This window comes from Ochotona curzoniae, unplaced genomic scaffold, assembly GCF_017591425.1.
Source record: "Ochotona curzoniae isolate NIBS_2020 unplaced genomic scaffold, NIBS_Ocur_1.0 scaffold_274, whole genome shotgun sequence".
Lineage (NCBI taxonomy): Eukaryota > Metazoa > Chordata > Mammalia > Lagomorpha > Ochotonidae > Ochotona > Ochotona curzoniae.
Window position 1 is genome coordinate 519254 of NW_024467101.1, and position 15857 is coordinate 535110.

General features: G+C 39.9%; 2 protein-coding genes across 3 annotated transcripts; one reads left to right on the forward strand and one right to left on the reverse strand.

Annotated features, from left to right (window-relative positions):
- Positions 1 to 1111: 1111 nt before the first annotated feature.
- Positions 1112 to 5019, reverse strand: LOC121171938 (olfactory receptor 7A17-like). 2 transcript variants are annotated; one of them, XM_041003665.1, is made up of 2 exons: positions 5009 to 5019; positions 1112 to 2030 (listed from the first exon to the last, which is right to left on the reverse strand). In XM_041003665.1, the coding sequence occupies exons 1-2, from the start codon at positions 5017 to 5019 to the stop codon at positions 1112 to 1114; spliced, it is 930 nt and encodes a 309-aa protein (XP_040859599.1). The 2 variants fall into 2 exon arrangements, with proteins under 2 accessions (XP_040859599.1, XP_040859598.1); XM_041003664.1 differs by lacking the exon at positions 5009 to 5019 and having other exon boundaries at positions 1112 to 2041.
- Positions 5020 to 13750: 8731 nt separating this feature from the next.
- On the forward strand, positions 13751 to 14677 carry LOC121171803 (olfactory receptor 7A5-like). Its single transcript, XM_041003540.1, has one exon. The coding sequence runs from the start codon at positions 13751 to 13753 to the stop codon at positions 14675 to 14677; it is 927 nt and encodes a 308-aa protein (XP_040859474.1).
- Positions 14678 to 15857: the final 1180 nt, after the last annotated feature.

Here is a 15857-nt window from a genome sequence, read left to right on the forward strand (position 1 = left end):
TCTCATTCTTCTCAGGTGCTGTGTTTTTGTTCTGCACAAGGTACATCACTCATGTCCAACAGGCATTTCATAAATAAAATTCTAAGAAATAAGACATCTTCCCAGCATGCTCTCCCCTTCCTTCATTTTTTAATTTAATTTCCTACAATAATGTAATTTGAAATTTTTAATCACAATCCTAATGATTAGAAAAAAACAGGAAGACTACTGCAGTAGGCATATTTGCAAGGGTTAATAAACTAATCAAGTCACAAGACCCCAGTTTCATTCCTTTATACCATGGTTTATTTGTGTGTATTCTATATTAGCTGTGACATACAAGGAAAATAATGAATATGTGACTTTTTAATGTGGCTGAAATAGAACATCTAAATCTTTTAGAATAATATTTCTTAATTGCATGTTATCTAAAAATAAAATAAACTAGTAACATAAGAAAGAGAACATTAAATAGTATCATATGATGTCATATGATAAGAAATTGTACCATGAGATATGTGAAATTTTCAGTTCTGCAAACTTAACCTCATGCAGCTCAAGGAGCATGTGTGAGACTTATGCTAATTAAGATTCCCATCAACACTGGAATACCATCCAAACATCCAACAAATGAAATATGCTCTTTTGTAATAAATTTGGTGAACTGGAGATTGTTACTCATACTGAAAAATGCCAGTTCCCAAAAAGAAAAAAAAATATCTGTTCATTAAAATAGGATTTAAAAAAGTAAAGTAATTAGTTGCAAAACGTAGTATAGGCACCATAAAAATAACATGGATATAAAGTTTTAGCACGTAGACTATTACCACCTGAACATCAATTTCTCCATGACATTTTTGAAACCCTTTTATTGCTGGAACCATAAAGGTGGAAAAAGGAGAAATCAGAAAGAAAATTTGTTGACCTACAAGACATAACACACAGTGCAATACGTTTGCAGTGTACACAGAGGAATTCTTCTTCTTATTATTATTATTCCTATTAAAAGCAAGACAGTAAACAAAACAAGCAATTTCTGCTTCTTCCTTGGATAAATGCTTCACAGTGTCTGACCCTGAGGTTTGAGACATGAACCAACTGATGCTGGCCATCCCCAAGACCATGGGTTCCACTACAGTTTACATAGCAAAAGTCTTTTCAAAGCCTTCTTCATGTCTCCATTTCTCATGCTGTAGATGAAGGGGTTCAACATGGGAGTGACGACTGTGTACATCACCGAGGCTGTGGCAGTGGAATGTGAATTATGGATAAAAGAAGAACTAATGTACACACCTATACTTGTGCCATAAAATAAGGAAACTACAGAGAGGTGAGAGGCACAGGTGGAAAAGGCTTTATACTTTCCCTGAGCTGATGAGATGGCATGGATGGAGGAGGCAATCTTGGAGTAGGAGTATAGGATGCCAATCAGAGCACCTCCTGCCAACAGCACAGCTGCAAGATTCATTATGAGGTCATTGAGAAAGGTGTCAGAACAGGCCCTGTGGACCACCTGATTCAACTCACACAAAAAGTGGGGTATTTCCACTTGTGTGCAGAAGCTCACCCTCAGCACCAGTAAGCTGTGCAACAAGGCATGCAAGACACTCATGGTCCAGCACAAAAGAATGAGCTGCACACAGAGCCGGAAATTCATGATGACTGTGTAGTGCAGGGGGTGACAGATGGCCACAAACCGATCATAAGCCATCACGGCCAGCAGACAGTTGTCCAGTGATATTACAATTATGAAGAAGAACATCTGTGTGATGCAGCCTGCATAGGTGATGGCTCTGTTCTGTGTCTGGATGTTTGTCAGCATCTTGGGGATGGTGGTGGAGGTGAAGCAGATGTCCACCAAGGACAGATTTGCGAGGAAGAAGTACATGGGAATGTGGAGGTGTGGGTCTGAGACGATGGCCAGGAAAATGAGTAGGTTCCCACTCACAGTGACCAGGTAGAAGGAAAGGAAAAGTCCAAAGATGAAAGGCTGCAGGGCTGGGTCCTCTGTGAGTCCCAGGAGAAGGAATTCCACAAGCCACGTATGGTTCCTTGGTTCCATGTTGATAGTGTGACTACCTGTTAGAGATAGAATAGGACAGAGGTGAGTGCTGGGTGCCCTGCAGAAACATAATCATTTGCATAAATGGGTCCCTCCAGCATCCTTCTGCTCCTTCTGATGAGGAATTCCACTCTGATGATCTGCATTTCCTTGTGAGACTGTGCATCTGCAGGTATGCGTTTCATTCATACACTTGAGAGAATGAATATTGGCCACTCTTCATTTTTGTGGCACCGTTTCACCAATGTGTGAGCAGCCCTGAGAAGCAAATGTCCTTAATCTTGAAGACCGAAAGTAAGCAAAGAGCAATCATGCAATGCATCACATCACGCTGATATATATACATCATATGCCTGGAGGAAAACAACAAGAAATAAACCATGGGAAATAAATAAGGTTGTACTACTCACGTGTCAGGTCAGAAAAACCCAGCAAACAATGTGTCATTTGAACAAAGGTTAAGATTTCTAGGAACATAAACAGGTGCACAACCTTGTCTTGGAAATGGCATGTCTGGCAAGAGACTCAGGCCAGGCAGATGCCCTGTGGAGGGGCTCATTTCAGGTGATTAAGACAACCATGGAAGACTTTCACAACAGGAATGAGCATTCGGGAAATGTTGACATGGATGAGAGAATATTAAGGCAGGAGGTAGGCTCATCCCCCTGACACTTCAAGATGGAGGGAGTCTTTCTGTTCAATGTCACTGCATTTGATCTTTCTCTGATGACCTACAAAGAACTGTCTTGAACTGTAAAGGGTACTGCTCTATATCCACCTCTGCTTGTGTGTTCTGGCTACTGTATTATGTGTGACATTTGAGGACACAGGTGGTCTTGATTTAAAATATGGCTGTCTTAACCTAAAAGTATCATGATGTCAACAATACATTAAAAGACAGAAGATCCTGAAAACTGTGTTATAGCAGAATCTGTTGATATTTGTGAATTGCACAGCCCTGTGAGATCCATGGCTCACTGCAGCTATACACAAGTGAGAAATATCACAATGTTGTGAAACTGTCAGCATTCAAAGCACAGTTTGGGCTTTTCACCATGAGAAAGTCAATAATCATGGCCTTGAACCAGTGCAAGCTGGAGACTGTGTGATGAGGTGCCCATTTTCTGTCGCTGTCACCACTAATCCCCACCACAGATACACACACACACACACACACATGCAGGTACACACAGGGCAAGTGAGAGTGTCAGAATGTTAGTGGAAATTCACACTGTCTCTTACTCCTGCTTTTCTACCTTCTCCTTCAAGCCCCTGAGAAATGTAGTGAATGCTATGGTATCCTTCATGTGGCACAAGCACTCTACCCATTCCACCACATCACTGGAGAGGAGCTCTGTGGGGCTGTCACCATCACACTAATTGTCCTTATGGAGTGTGGATGGTACCCATAACTTCAGCTTGTGACTCTCCTTCTGGCTACATTTCGATATACATACATTAGCTTACCTGGGTTGGAAGAATTTTTTAACATCTCTAATAAATTGAAGTGTTCCCAATGGGGATCTGACTAGATCAACGAGCTCTTCAAAGAGATCATTAGAGCTTTCACTGATTTGGCAACTTGCCTGGTCCAATTATATCTTCTTGATATCCTGCACAAAAAAAAAGAAAAGGAAACTGCAGGTTAAAAATCAAGGGTCTATTAGAACAAAGTGATGATATTCTCCAGGCATTGAGAAACATGCAGATTGAATGCTGCCACATGAGCAAAGAGAATAAACCAGCAATCCACCAAAGTCAGCACACAAAGAACACCACTATCTGGCTTCTGCTTCTGTTTTTGTTTAAATCAGAATTATTTTCCCGTTTTTACTACATATTATTTGACTGGTGGTTTCTATGAGGTCTGATGGCTGCTTAGGAAAAGCCTTATTTTTCCTTTTGAAATGTCTCATGACTGTTATTGCATCTTTCTGAGCTTCTCTCTTGTCTCATCAATCCAATTCTCCATGGGATGTTTCCCTTGAGACATGCTGTCATGGGCATTTCTATAAGTATGTGGTTTCTTTCCTTTGTTCATGCAAGGGCTAAATGAGCAGTCACCTTACCTGTCTTATTTCTCTTTCAATCCTGACATGGTCCAGTGGATAGGGGTGCAAAACACAGAAACAGATTTCAAAAGGAAGTTCCAAGAACAGGAGAGGAATCAAATCATTAGGTTTCTCCAAATATATTGAAAACAAAAGAAAATCTCCAACATGAACTGCATAGCAACAGTTTAACACCAACATGTATTCATAAATCAATTAGTGACTATCTGATCATAAAATATGTGACATAAAATATTCTGGCATAGAGCAATTTCAATGTCATCATTGATTGTCTTGAATAATTTTTGTCACTTAGTACGTGCATTTATTTTTAATTCCTTACACATTTTGTTGGTTTAAAATTACTTTAAAAAATAGTTTGAGATTCAACAGATTTTCAAATATATAATATTCCCTTCATATGTAGAAATTCTAGGCATATATAATATTCTTTCTTTACATCAGGGATATTATCTCACATCTTGTGCGGTTCATAACAACAAACACAAAGTGCGGAGACTAAGGTAGAATACTCAAGACAAAATTGAGTTCATAGTGGTACAATTTAGAGAGCAAAGTTTGAAATTTTTCATAAGTTCTGGCACAGGTATCTTTCTATCTGCAAAAATCATAGAGTGGGTCCCCTCCTCACATACTGTTAAGATGATCACAAAAAATAGAAACTTGAACTGTGGATTCTGTAACAAGCTAAGTGCTGCTGACAAGGCTGGTGTCTTTTATCACAGCTGCACTTTGAGTCCCAGCTGCTCTGCTGCAGATCCAGTTCTGGGGATGCACCTGGAAAGGCAGCAGAAAGAGTTCCCACTCCTCATCTGAGGGGAGACCCAGATGGAGTTCCTGGCTCCTGGCTTCAGCCTGACCAGCCCTGGCCGTCAGAATAAATAGAGGCAGTTACTCTCTTCCCATTTGTCACTCCTTTGTTTTATAGAAACAAATAAATGAAAAACACATGTTTGAAAAACGTAGAATCAGACATCTCATGGTGAAAATGAATGTAGGTAAACATGTAGAAAGACACAGATAAGATCTTCAACTGAGCAGATCCTCCTGACTTTGACAAGAACTCATGTTGTTTAAAGGATTATTTTCATGTGTTTGTATAGAAAGTGCATGGCTATGTGCATTGGACATAGAGAGTCCTTTTAAGACTTTGAGAGGGATGGGTGTTTTGCACAGCAGTGAAGGTGGGTATTTCAAGTATTTTTTTTTCCAATGGTGACAGTTATAATTAATTTTTAAAATTTGTTTAAATTTTAATGTTTAACAGCTTAGAACTTTATTTTATACAAAAGGATGAAATCTAATACATTTTTAGGAGCACAGTAACATTCTATCCTTTCTCGCTTCCCCTGTCTTACACTTCAACTATTCTGAAATTTGAAAAACAAGATAACAGTTGTGAAAGAAAGCAATCTCTGACAGTGTAAATTCATAGGAAGGTTATTAGGATTCAAACATGCTAATGAAAGAGAAGTGTGATGTTTAATTAAATGATAACAGATGATTTCAGAATGAAGAAGTAAGGGATATAACTTTTAGAAATAGATGTGATCACTAGAAGATGACAACCTCCAACAAATACCTGACATACAATCACAACTTAAAAATACACATACCCAGAAAATTGCAGTACAGGCAGCATACATCCAACCCATAAGTATCTTCTGCTGCAGATCTAAGAAAATGCAAATGGACTCAATATTTCACAGAGAAGAAAGATATTAAGAGCTATGCTTCATGCACACAGCTTCTTAAAAGTCATGCATAGTCGGTTTTTAACATAATACTGATTTTTTTCCATGAGATCTCTGAAGACCTCTTGGAAATGGGAGATAAATTCATGAATGCATCCATCCCTATTACCACATTTTTTTTTCCTTCTGTGAATCAACCACATGATAGGAGAAGAAGCTACAATGTGTGTGACACACGAACTGCTTCTGCAGCTACAGTTTGGAGTTTTCTTAATTAACATCAAAGCATATTCACTTAGGCCCATCTCACAGATAAGAATGACCTGACCTCATGTCCCTGGACAGCCCTCCACAGCCAATAACCTGTTCCTATAGCCCTCCATCACACAAACCATTGGAAACACCTCTTCTTTGTGACCTGTCCCATTGCCTGTTACCATAGGCTTCAGGTACATTCCCTTCCTCATCCCCAGCCACCCAGCCTTGCTGAGTTCTATCAATACTTGCTTGTCTTTTCATCCTCAGGCACAAGCATTTTACTGAGATCATGATTCTGGCAAGCAGGCCTCCCTGCATCCTGCCCCCTCTTGGCCCAGATCTATATAGTGTGGCTCTAAGGTGGCCACAGGTAAACACCATTTCTACTATACCTGCTAGATTATCAGACTTTACTGGAGAGGACTCAGAGAGGCAGGTTTTTAACTGGAAATGCAAACATATCCATGGGAGCTTCCACTTGGAGACAGAAACACTTTCCCCAGTCAAGGTGGCAGGAGGCAAGCAAGTGTCTGTCCTTGAGTTGGACAAAACAAATCCCAGACAGCCAAGGTGGCATTTTTCTGTCTGGAGAGCAGTGCACAGTTTCTTATGTTTGCTCTCCGTTACGTTTCTCTATGGGATTTTGCCCCCTGCACACATCCCTGTCCCAAGGGATGTTATTCTGCACAACAAGGCAACTTTAGCCCTGTAGAGTTGTTGTTCCCAAGACACAAAATCATCAAAGTTAGGCAACTCCAGTACTGATGATGTTGTACCCTGGGGACATTATTACCTGTTGAAACAAAATCACATTATGTCATATCACAGGCCTACTACACTTTCCCCAAACCTAGAAAAGAGAAGCTGATCTTGATCATGCCCTTGGGATCACCCAGTCATGGGTGTGTGATAGAGACACAATCCCTGTTGTGTTCAGAGTTATCAAGGTTCAAACCCCAGCTGTAGTCATTGCACAGATTCAGATCTAAAGCTTTCTCAGGTCTTCCACATCCATGAGGCAGACATTCTCTACCCCTGTAACATCGATTTTGTGGTGGCCTCTTACCCTGAAATTGCTTACTGATACAGTGATGAGTGTCAACACCAATGAACACATGTCAAGAAATCTCCTGCTTCTTGTGTTTGGCAATTTATTTGGTATTAATTGGCAACATTAATAGCCACATGGACTACATACTATATTATTTGTTATACCTGCATTAACATAAGTTATTATTAAGATTCTCTTCTGCATAATCACAAAAAATTTCAAGAATTCGATTTGACTGGAATAACATCTAAGCTGGACCAAATGCTCAGAGTGAAGATCATACTGGAGTAAGAAAGGAAGGTGGAGGGATGGTGAGAGCAAGTGATCGAGCAAGAGTACCATGGGAAGTATCATTATTTTTCTGAAACTCTAAATATGAATTTGCTCCCTTTATATTTATTTAATTTTAATTATATATTAGCACATGCTCATCATCAAAACCAAATACTCTCCACAGAAGATGAATGGCTAAAAATTCAATATGTGAGATTTAAAGCTTACACATTTCAGGTCATTTCTGATTCTGAGACCACTTTCGTTACATCACAATGATTTTGCAGAATGGGTCTTGTGTGTGGGTTACACTAATACAACCTCTTTTTATCTGTATAAATTGAGTAGGTCTCACGTGTCCCACAGTAGGCATTTGGGAACATAGTAATACTTCCCACAGCATCCTTCCTCCTCACCCAGGTTCTCCATCATACCTTTTAAAATTAAAATTAAAATTTTATTGGAAATGCGATATGATTTATAGATATATTTATGTAGAAAAATATTATATGTTCCACCTACTGGTTTACTGCTCAAATATCCACAAAGGCCAGAGCTGAGCTGTTGAGGAGCCAGAAGCCTGGAGCTTCTTCCAGGTTCCCCACATGGGTGCAGGTTCCCAAGGCTTTGGTCATCCTATAATGCTTTCCCAGGCCACAAACAGGGAGCTGGATGGGAAGTGGAGCAGCGTGGAGAGGAACCGGCATCCATATGGGATTCCAGCCAATATAAGGTCATGACTTAGTCACAAGACTTTCAAACCAGGTTGTTTTGTATTCTCACTACTGCATCGGTTTATTTTTTTCACTGGCCTATTTTGGTAGGCATAATGATCTGCAGTTGCTCCAACTTTATTGCAGAAAGACAAGAATTCATTGTTTTGATGGCTGGGGGGCATTATAGTGCATATGTATATTAGATGAGTTTTGATAAGTGTCCTAGTTAGTATAACAATTACACATGTTCCTTGAACTGCATGAGATTAAGGGTGCAGAATTGAAAGGTCCACATTCCTCACCATACAGTGTCTTGTCAAATCACATCCTATGATAGTATTCAATGTCCTTCTTAACTTAGTGCCTTATTTTTCAGATCACTTACATTTAATAATCATTAAAATTAAAGGTTTCTCTGGACTCCTACTATGGTAAGGGATGCCCATTACACACATTTAGGGTAAAATGAAGGTCTGATCTTTGTCCATCATTTCTATGTGCATCCTATTACCAAACAATATAGACCTGGTGCCAAAGTAGTGTGTGAGTTCTTGGTTGAACTCTTTCTTGTCTAGAGTCTTGCTCTTGCAACTAAGTATGCTACTGCATTTTCAGAAATGAATAGAAATGAGACTTTGTTGCTCAAAAAAAAAAAACAAACTCATTGACCAACAAAGTCCCATGTAAAGAGATTTTTGATAAATGAATAAGAATCAGAAAACTCCCTCATATAGAAAGAACAATTGTCCATTTTAATTGCCTTGCATGTGATAGTATTCTGCCCTCCTGTGTCCAGGTATCTTCTGCTGAATGGATCTTGTGATCCAGGTGTAGGGGTCTGGGTTTGGGTAGAATGGTAGTTGGATGTACCTTTTCCTTGAATTTTCTTCCTGCACTTGCCTAGAAAGATCCAGATATATCTCTGATCTTGTCTACTTGCCCAATCTGAAGGAGACATTCACACATTCTGAACTTTGCAAAGCCACTCCAGTAGAGGAATGAAAAACCTGAGAGAACTGCATGGACACCATCCATTCAATTGCAGCTTCATGTTCAGGGATTTCTTCAACATCAACTCACAGAATTTGAACTCTCCTTCAGTCATGTGTGTCAGGACTTCGCATGTCTTGTTCCAATGTGTGTGATTTTCTAAAGCTTTAGATTCCCCAAAATGCAGCCTCCACGTCAGAACTTTGCAACAGCAGAATAAAAGTGACTTTGAGCAACGCATTGCTAATAAACACTATCTTCCAACATGGAAACCAATGCCATAATGAAATTCCCCATGGTTTTAAGACCTGTTCTGTCCTGTTCACTTTCGTTAAATATGATATCCTTTGGTACAAAAGAGCCATCTCATAATAAAATAGGTTGAGATAGTACTTTGTGAAGGAGTGGAATGGCACTAGTGGAATTCTGCCACAGATCAGGCTCCACTGGTTCTGCAGTCAGCTGTGCGACTTTTATTGTGTTTCTGAAGTCCATTTGAGGCTCTTGTGTGTGGCTGCGGTTACTGCCTTTCAGAATTCATCTCCAGAGATGTGGTGAGTTCCTCCAGTCTGTCGCATTTATTAGACCTGTGACATTTGTCATGATGCATTCATACCAATGTCAGTGATTGTCAGTTCCAGGGCTGAGCTGAATGAACTAATTTTAATTGAGGATTAGGGAGCAGAGTGACCAAGAAAGAAGGAGATGCAGGTAGACAGAGATGGATTCCCTTCATGCTGGGTCATTCCCCAAAAGGTCTCAGGCTGCCTGTGGCCTGAACGCAGGACCATGAATTCCACTTGTGTCTCCCATATGGGATGCAGAGGACTCAAGGTCTTGGACTGAATTCTACCAGCCTCACATGAGCAATGGTTGGGATCTGGATGGAGGCAAAGCAGCTGGGCATGAATGGGTGCATTAACAGAGGAGGGCGACGTCACAATGCAGACCCCCAAAAACCTGTCATCGAATTTTACAATTTCACTTTTACCTGAACTTTCTGAAATGGCCATGTATGAGTGTGTGTGTGTGTGTGTGTGTGTGTGTGTGTATCAAATGTAGTCTGTATGGTTACAGCCATAACAGATTAACTTTTTCTTTGAGTGCAGGGAATAATTAGTAAGCTTTATTCAATTTCATCTGGCTACATAAATATAGCTTCTTACTTGAGGAAATCAGCCATAAATTGTGCAACTGGTTTCAACTTTTTGTGTCCTTTCTCAATATAACTCAGGTAAAAAATAGCAGTTACCACTTTCAGGGGATGTGAGAATTTTTATGTTTATTTTGACCAAGGAAGTAAATTCTTTCCCTAATGAAAGCTAACATTGTTTAACATGCATATTAAACTACTCAACATATTTATTTAATAGATTAAATATGTAATATTAAACATATAATGGGCCCGGTGCAGTGGCGCAGGTGGTTAAGGTCCTCGCCTTGAACGCCCGGGATCCCATATGGGCCCCGGTTCTATCCCGGCAGCCCTGCTTCCCTTCCAGCTCCCTGCCTGTGGCCTGGGAAAGCAGTCGAGGACGGCCCCAAGGCTTTGGGACCCTGCACCCGCGTGGGAGACCCAGAGGAGTCTCCTGGCTTCAGATTGGCATAGCATCGGCCGTTGCGCTCACTTGGGGAGTGAATCATTGGACGGAAGATCTTCCTCTCTGTCTCTCCTCTCTGTATATCCACCTTTCCAATAAAAAAAAATAAAAATAAATCTTTAAAAAAAATTAAACATATGATGATATATATACTAATATGTTTAACTATATATATATTCAGTATATAATATGTTAGGTAAGTTTAGCTATATTAATATGGTTAAACTAATGTTGTATTAAACTAAAGTATGCATGCATGCAAACAGTAAATAGTTTATGCCTTATCTCTTTGTACATTTTTATTAAATTTTGTAAGTATAATTGCAGTAACACATTCCTGCCTTCATTCATTCTTGCCTAGCAAGAATCTGGTATTCCCCAGATACCTTCCATCCATTTTTCCTTCATTTTTTTTTAAGATTTCTTTTTATTATTTTTTTATTGGAAAGGCGGATATACAGAGAGGAGAGACAGAGAGGAAGATCTTCCGTCCGATGATTCACTCCCCAAGTGAGCACAGCGGTGGATGCTATGCCGATCCAAAGCCAGGAGCCTCTTCCGTGTCTCCCACGCGGGTGCAGGTTCCCAAAGCTTTGAGCTGTCCTCGACTGCTTTCCCAGGCCACAGGCAGGGAGCTGGAAGGGAAGCAGGGCTGCCGGGATTAGAACCGGTGCCCATATGGGATCCCGGGCGTGCAAGGCGAGGACCTTTAACCACTTGCGCCACCACGCCAGGCCCATCCTTCATTTTTTTAACAATGTATTCTTACTCTCCTCTATAGTCACAGCTTAGTGCACCAGTGATCATCATATTCAACAAGTACAAAATTAGAAAAAACACTATTTCCCAGGAGTAGAAACAACAATCAAATCTCAAGATATCTTTTCCATTATTACACCATTTGTGTACTAAATTTAACTACAGCTTGTTAGTAGAAAATCAGAAACATTGTCTTTAGGGAATTGGCTTGTTCAACAACAACAAAAAAAAAAAACACATTTTAAGGTGAGGAAATAAATGTGTGTTATTGAGATTGCCACAGAACAGGAGAAACAGAAGGAGGATTCACCTGAGTCCATCATGGTTTCTTGGGAAACACCTGCTTTCTGCCCTGGCCAGAGTCCCAGGGGCCAGCAGGTGCTTAGAGGTCAGGGAGCTTCCCAATGAGCAGGTGCCTGGAGCTATAGGAGCTCAACTGCTTTGTTCCCTCAGACTGTGCAACCTTGTACTAGAAGCAGCCAGGTTGTCGTATTTGCTGCCCAAGTCTGGCTGAGGGACCAGAGCTTCCCTCTTTTATTCTGCTTTGTCTCAGGAGAATGTTCAGTCTCCCGCATCCACTGTTCCCATGCAGGTGAATCTGAACACAGCAGGAGTGTTCCCAGCCTAAGGACACAGAGTGTGTTCACAGGAGTCACTCAGGAGCTAAGCTAACACACCGGACAGTTCTGGGGTTGTTGAGTTGTATACTTATCTACGAATACAAATGTCAGTGATGGTCAAAGTGCAGGAAAATGTTGGATCTCCTGGCTCAATGATCATTGCTAATAGAAAGAAATGTGGGCCAGAAAAATCACCTCTGAGAGACAAGAGGCTTAAACTGCCTAGAGTACGTGGAGCCAACTTTGCAGGATTTGGAGGTCCGTTGGAGCAGAGAAGCAATTTTCTTTTTGTCAGGACACGTGGTGCAGTGAGGTCTTATTAGTTTTTCAGTGCGAGAGATTGGTTGTTCCCCATTCAAAACTAATTAGAGGAGGGGAAATGACAACCCACTGGCCCTGGAACAGCCTCTATACACTGAGTCACAACTGAGTCATAACTGACCCCCCTTCCCTGTACTAAAAGGAAAGGACCAGGCAGAGGGAAATGTCTGCGTGGAAATTCTGATGGGAGCAGCTGGTGGAAGACACAGGAGTAAGAGTTTTCTCTCTGTTCTCATCTGTGTTTTCAAATGATTCAATGTTAATGATGGAGTAAGAAGGGCTCCATCAAAGACATCTTCTTAACAAATATTGCGTCATCTGTGAGTTGGATACACTCAAGGCTTTCCAGTCACTTCCATGTCCTCTGCGATTTCACACTTTCCTGGTGTGCTCAGGTGAGAAAGTTTTATTCCTGTCTCTATTGTCTTTTCACATAGAAAGATTGGCCATTTTGACAGCCTTTTTTTTTTCTGCCATGAAGTTCTTTGATATGTACTTGGAGTGTTCTTTAGTGCAAAAGAAAAGCATATTTAAATGGTAATTTAGTTATGATCCAAAATGTCTGGTGCAAAAAATATTTCAATCCATACTTATAAGAGGTAATCAAAATTTTGAGAAATCTATTTTCCAAAATGCATACATAAAAATGAGTGATTCTGTCAGCTGCATTTTTAAGACATATGGATGGACCTTCTAAGTAATACTTAAGAGAACTTGTGAAAGCTTGTGTTTTTGTCTGTTGTCAAATCACAAACTCCACTGAAATTAAAATCTGCAAAAATTTGGTTCTGCAAACTGAGTCTTAATAAGTCACTTTTACATATAATTCTAATCTGTTCCACACTGAGTTGTTCTCATTTGACATCCTTTATGAGTCCTCCAGTATAGCTGATTGAACCATTTACTCACAGTGATGCACTTCTGCCTCTAGTTGTATGATCACATTAACGATCACTTTATCTATAAAAAACAGAATTCATCCCAGTATCTCTTAACATACAAAATACCACATATTATACATCACTTCATCTCCTGCTTACCTGTTTATGCATTTCCTTGGAAAATCTATAGTGAATTGGTAAACACCGATGAATAGAAATTTCTAGGGGTCAAAAAATATCTCATTAAATTTGAGAAGTATTTGATGTTTTAAGGAAGACCTGAGAGTGGGAAGGAATTCTTGGTCATTGATCCCACTGGGAAGGATAAAAATGGGACCTGAGCCATCTTCAAATGTGGAAGCCACATTCTGAATGGGACACATGCATTTTGGATTTCCACTCAGTTATTTCCATTCTCTTTGTATAAATATGCTTCAGGTAAACTACATCTTCCTGATAGAGTTGTATACTACATGAAACCGACAAACCAAACTCAGCTTTCAGAATTCCTTCTTCTGGGATTCGCAGAGTACTCAGCCCTGCAGCCTCTTATCTTTGGGCTGTTCCTCTCCATGTACCTGGTCACTGTAAGTGGGAACTTGCTAATTGTCCTGGCCATCCTCTCTGACCCACACCTCCACAAGCCCATGTACTTCTTCCTCACCAATTTATCATTAGTGGATGTCTGCTTCACCTCCACCACTATCCCCAAGATGCTGGTGAACATCCAGACGCAGAGCCAAGCCATCAGCTATGCAGGCTGCATCACACAGATGTTCTTCTCTCTGCTGTTTGGAAGCCTGGATGACTTTCTCCTGACCGTGATGGCCTATGACCGGTTTGTAGCCATCTGCCACCCTCTACACTATATGGTCATCATGAAATCCCATCTCTGTGTGCAGCTGGTTCTGGTGTGCTGGGTCATTGCTGTCCTGAATGCCCTTATGCAGAGCTTACTAATGCTGAGGCTGAGTTTCTGCTCACACATGGAAATCCCTCACTTTTTCTGTGAATTGAATCAGGTAGTCCAACTGGCCTGCTCTGACACTTTTCTTAATGTCCTCATGATTTATATTATATCTGTGCTGCTTGGAGGTGGTCCCCTAGCTGGGATCCTGTACTCCTACTCCAAGATCATCTCCTCCATCCGTGCCATCTCATCAGCTCAGGGGAAGCATAAAGCCTTTTCCACCTGTGCCTCTCACCTCTCTGCCGTCTCCCTATTTTATGGCACAGTCATTGGTGTGTACCTCAGTGCCAGTGCTGCCCCAAGTTCAGCCTCAACTGCCACAGACTCGGTGATGTACACAGTGGTCACCCCCATGCTGAACCCCTTCATCTACAGCCTGAGGAACGCAGACATGAAGAAGGCTCTGAAAAGACTGTTGTTTCATAAATGATGATGGAACCCACTGTTTTGGAGTTGAACAGTGTCAGTGACTTCACGTCTCTCACCTCGATTTTAGACATTGTAATGAATTTGTCAGAGGATGAAGCAGAGCTTGCTTGGTCTGTTCACAGTTTCCTATTATTATTATTATTATTATTATTATTATTATTATGCATTTCTCTGGGTACACTGCAAATAAATAACCCACTGCATTGTTATGTGTGTTTTCTGGTAGGTAAATACTTTCTTTCTGATTTTTCCTTTTTCTCATCTTTATTGACAACATTGTTTCAGAAATCCATGGAAACTCAAAAATTTCCTTGAAAAATGAGAGTCAATGAGGACGCTTTATATGCTAAATGACTTTTAATTTCATGTGTATTTTTTAGAGTACCTACACATTTTTACAATGAATTCATATATTTTTAAATTCTATTGAACTACCACTTATATTTGCTTTTGGAATGACATGCTTTATAATGCATATTCATATCCAGTTGCACCAAATTTAATGCAGAAAGATAAAATTTCATTATTTTGATGGCTGTGTGCCATTCCATTGTATGTGTGTACCACATGCTCTGTTAATGGGAATCTTTATTAGCATAGTCTTACGCATATGTTTTGATCTTTATGAGGTTAAGCATGTGTAACTGGAATATCCACATTTCTCATGATATTATTTCTTATCAAATAACATCTTACGATTCTGGTCAATGTTCTCCTTTATAGCTTAGGGGATCATTTTTTAGTTAACATAGGTTTAAGAATCACTATAGTAAATTTTTTTATTTTTTTAGTCCTACTAGAGCAGAAAACCACATACTATATGCTTTTTCTTATATATGATAGTCATATGTAATACAACACAAAAGCAAGGTATGTAAGAATGGAACTGGCATCTTGTGACTTGATTATTGTATTAACCTTTGTCAACGCTCCTGCACAGCAGTAGTCATTCTGGTTTTTACTTGATATTAAGACTATGATTAAAACATTCAAACTACTTTACTGCATACACAGTCAGAAGAAAAGGAAGAAATGGGATATTGAAATAGGGAGGCATGACTAATTTCTTCAAATTTTATTTATGAAAATCCTGAAACCTGTTCTCTTTCTACCTGTAAAAATTAAGAAATAAAAATTTAAAAAACTATGTATCATAAGAACATCCTCATCCATTTGTTCAA

Bases quoted from the DNA above. Each gene is read 5' to 3' on its own strand.
- LOC121171803 (XM_041003540.1), top strand. From the start codon at position 13,751: ATGAAACCGACAAACCAAACTCAGCTTTCAGAATTCCTTCTTCTGGGA.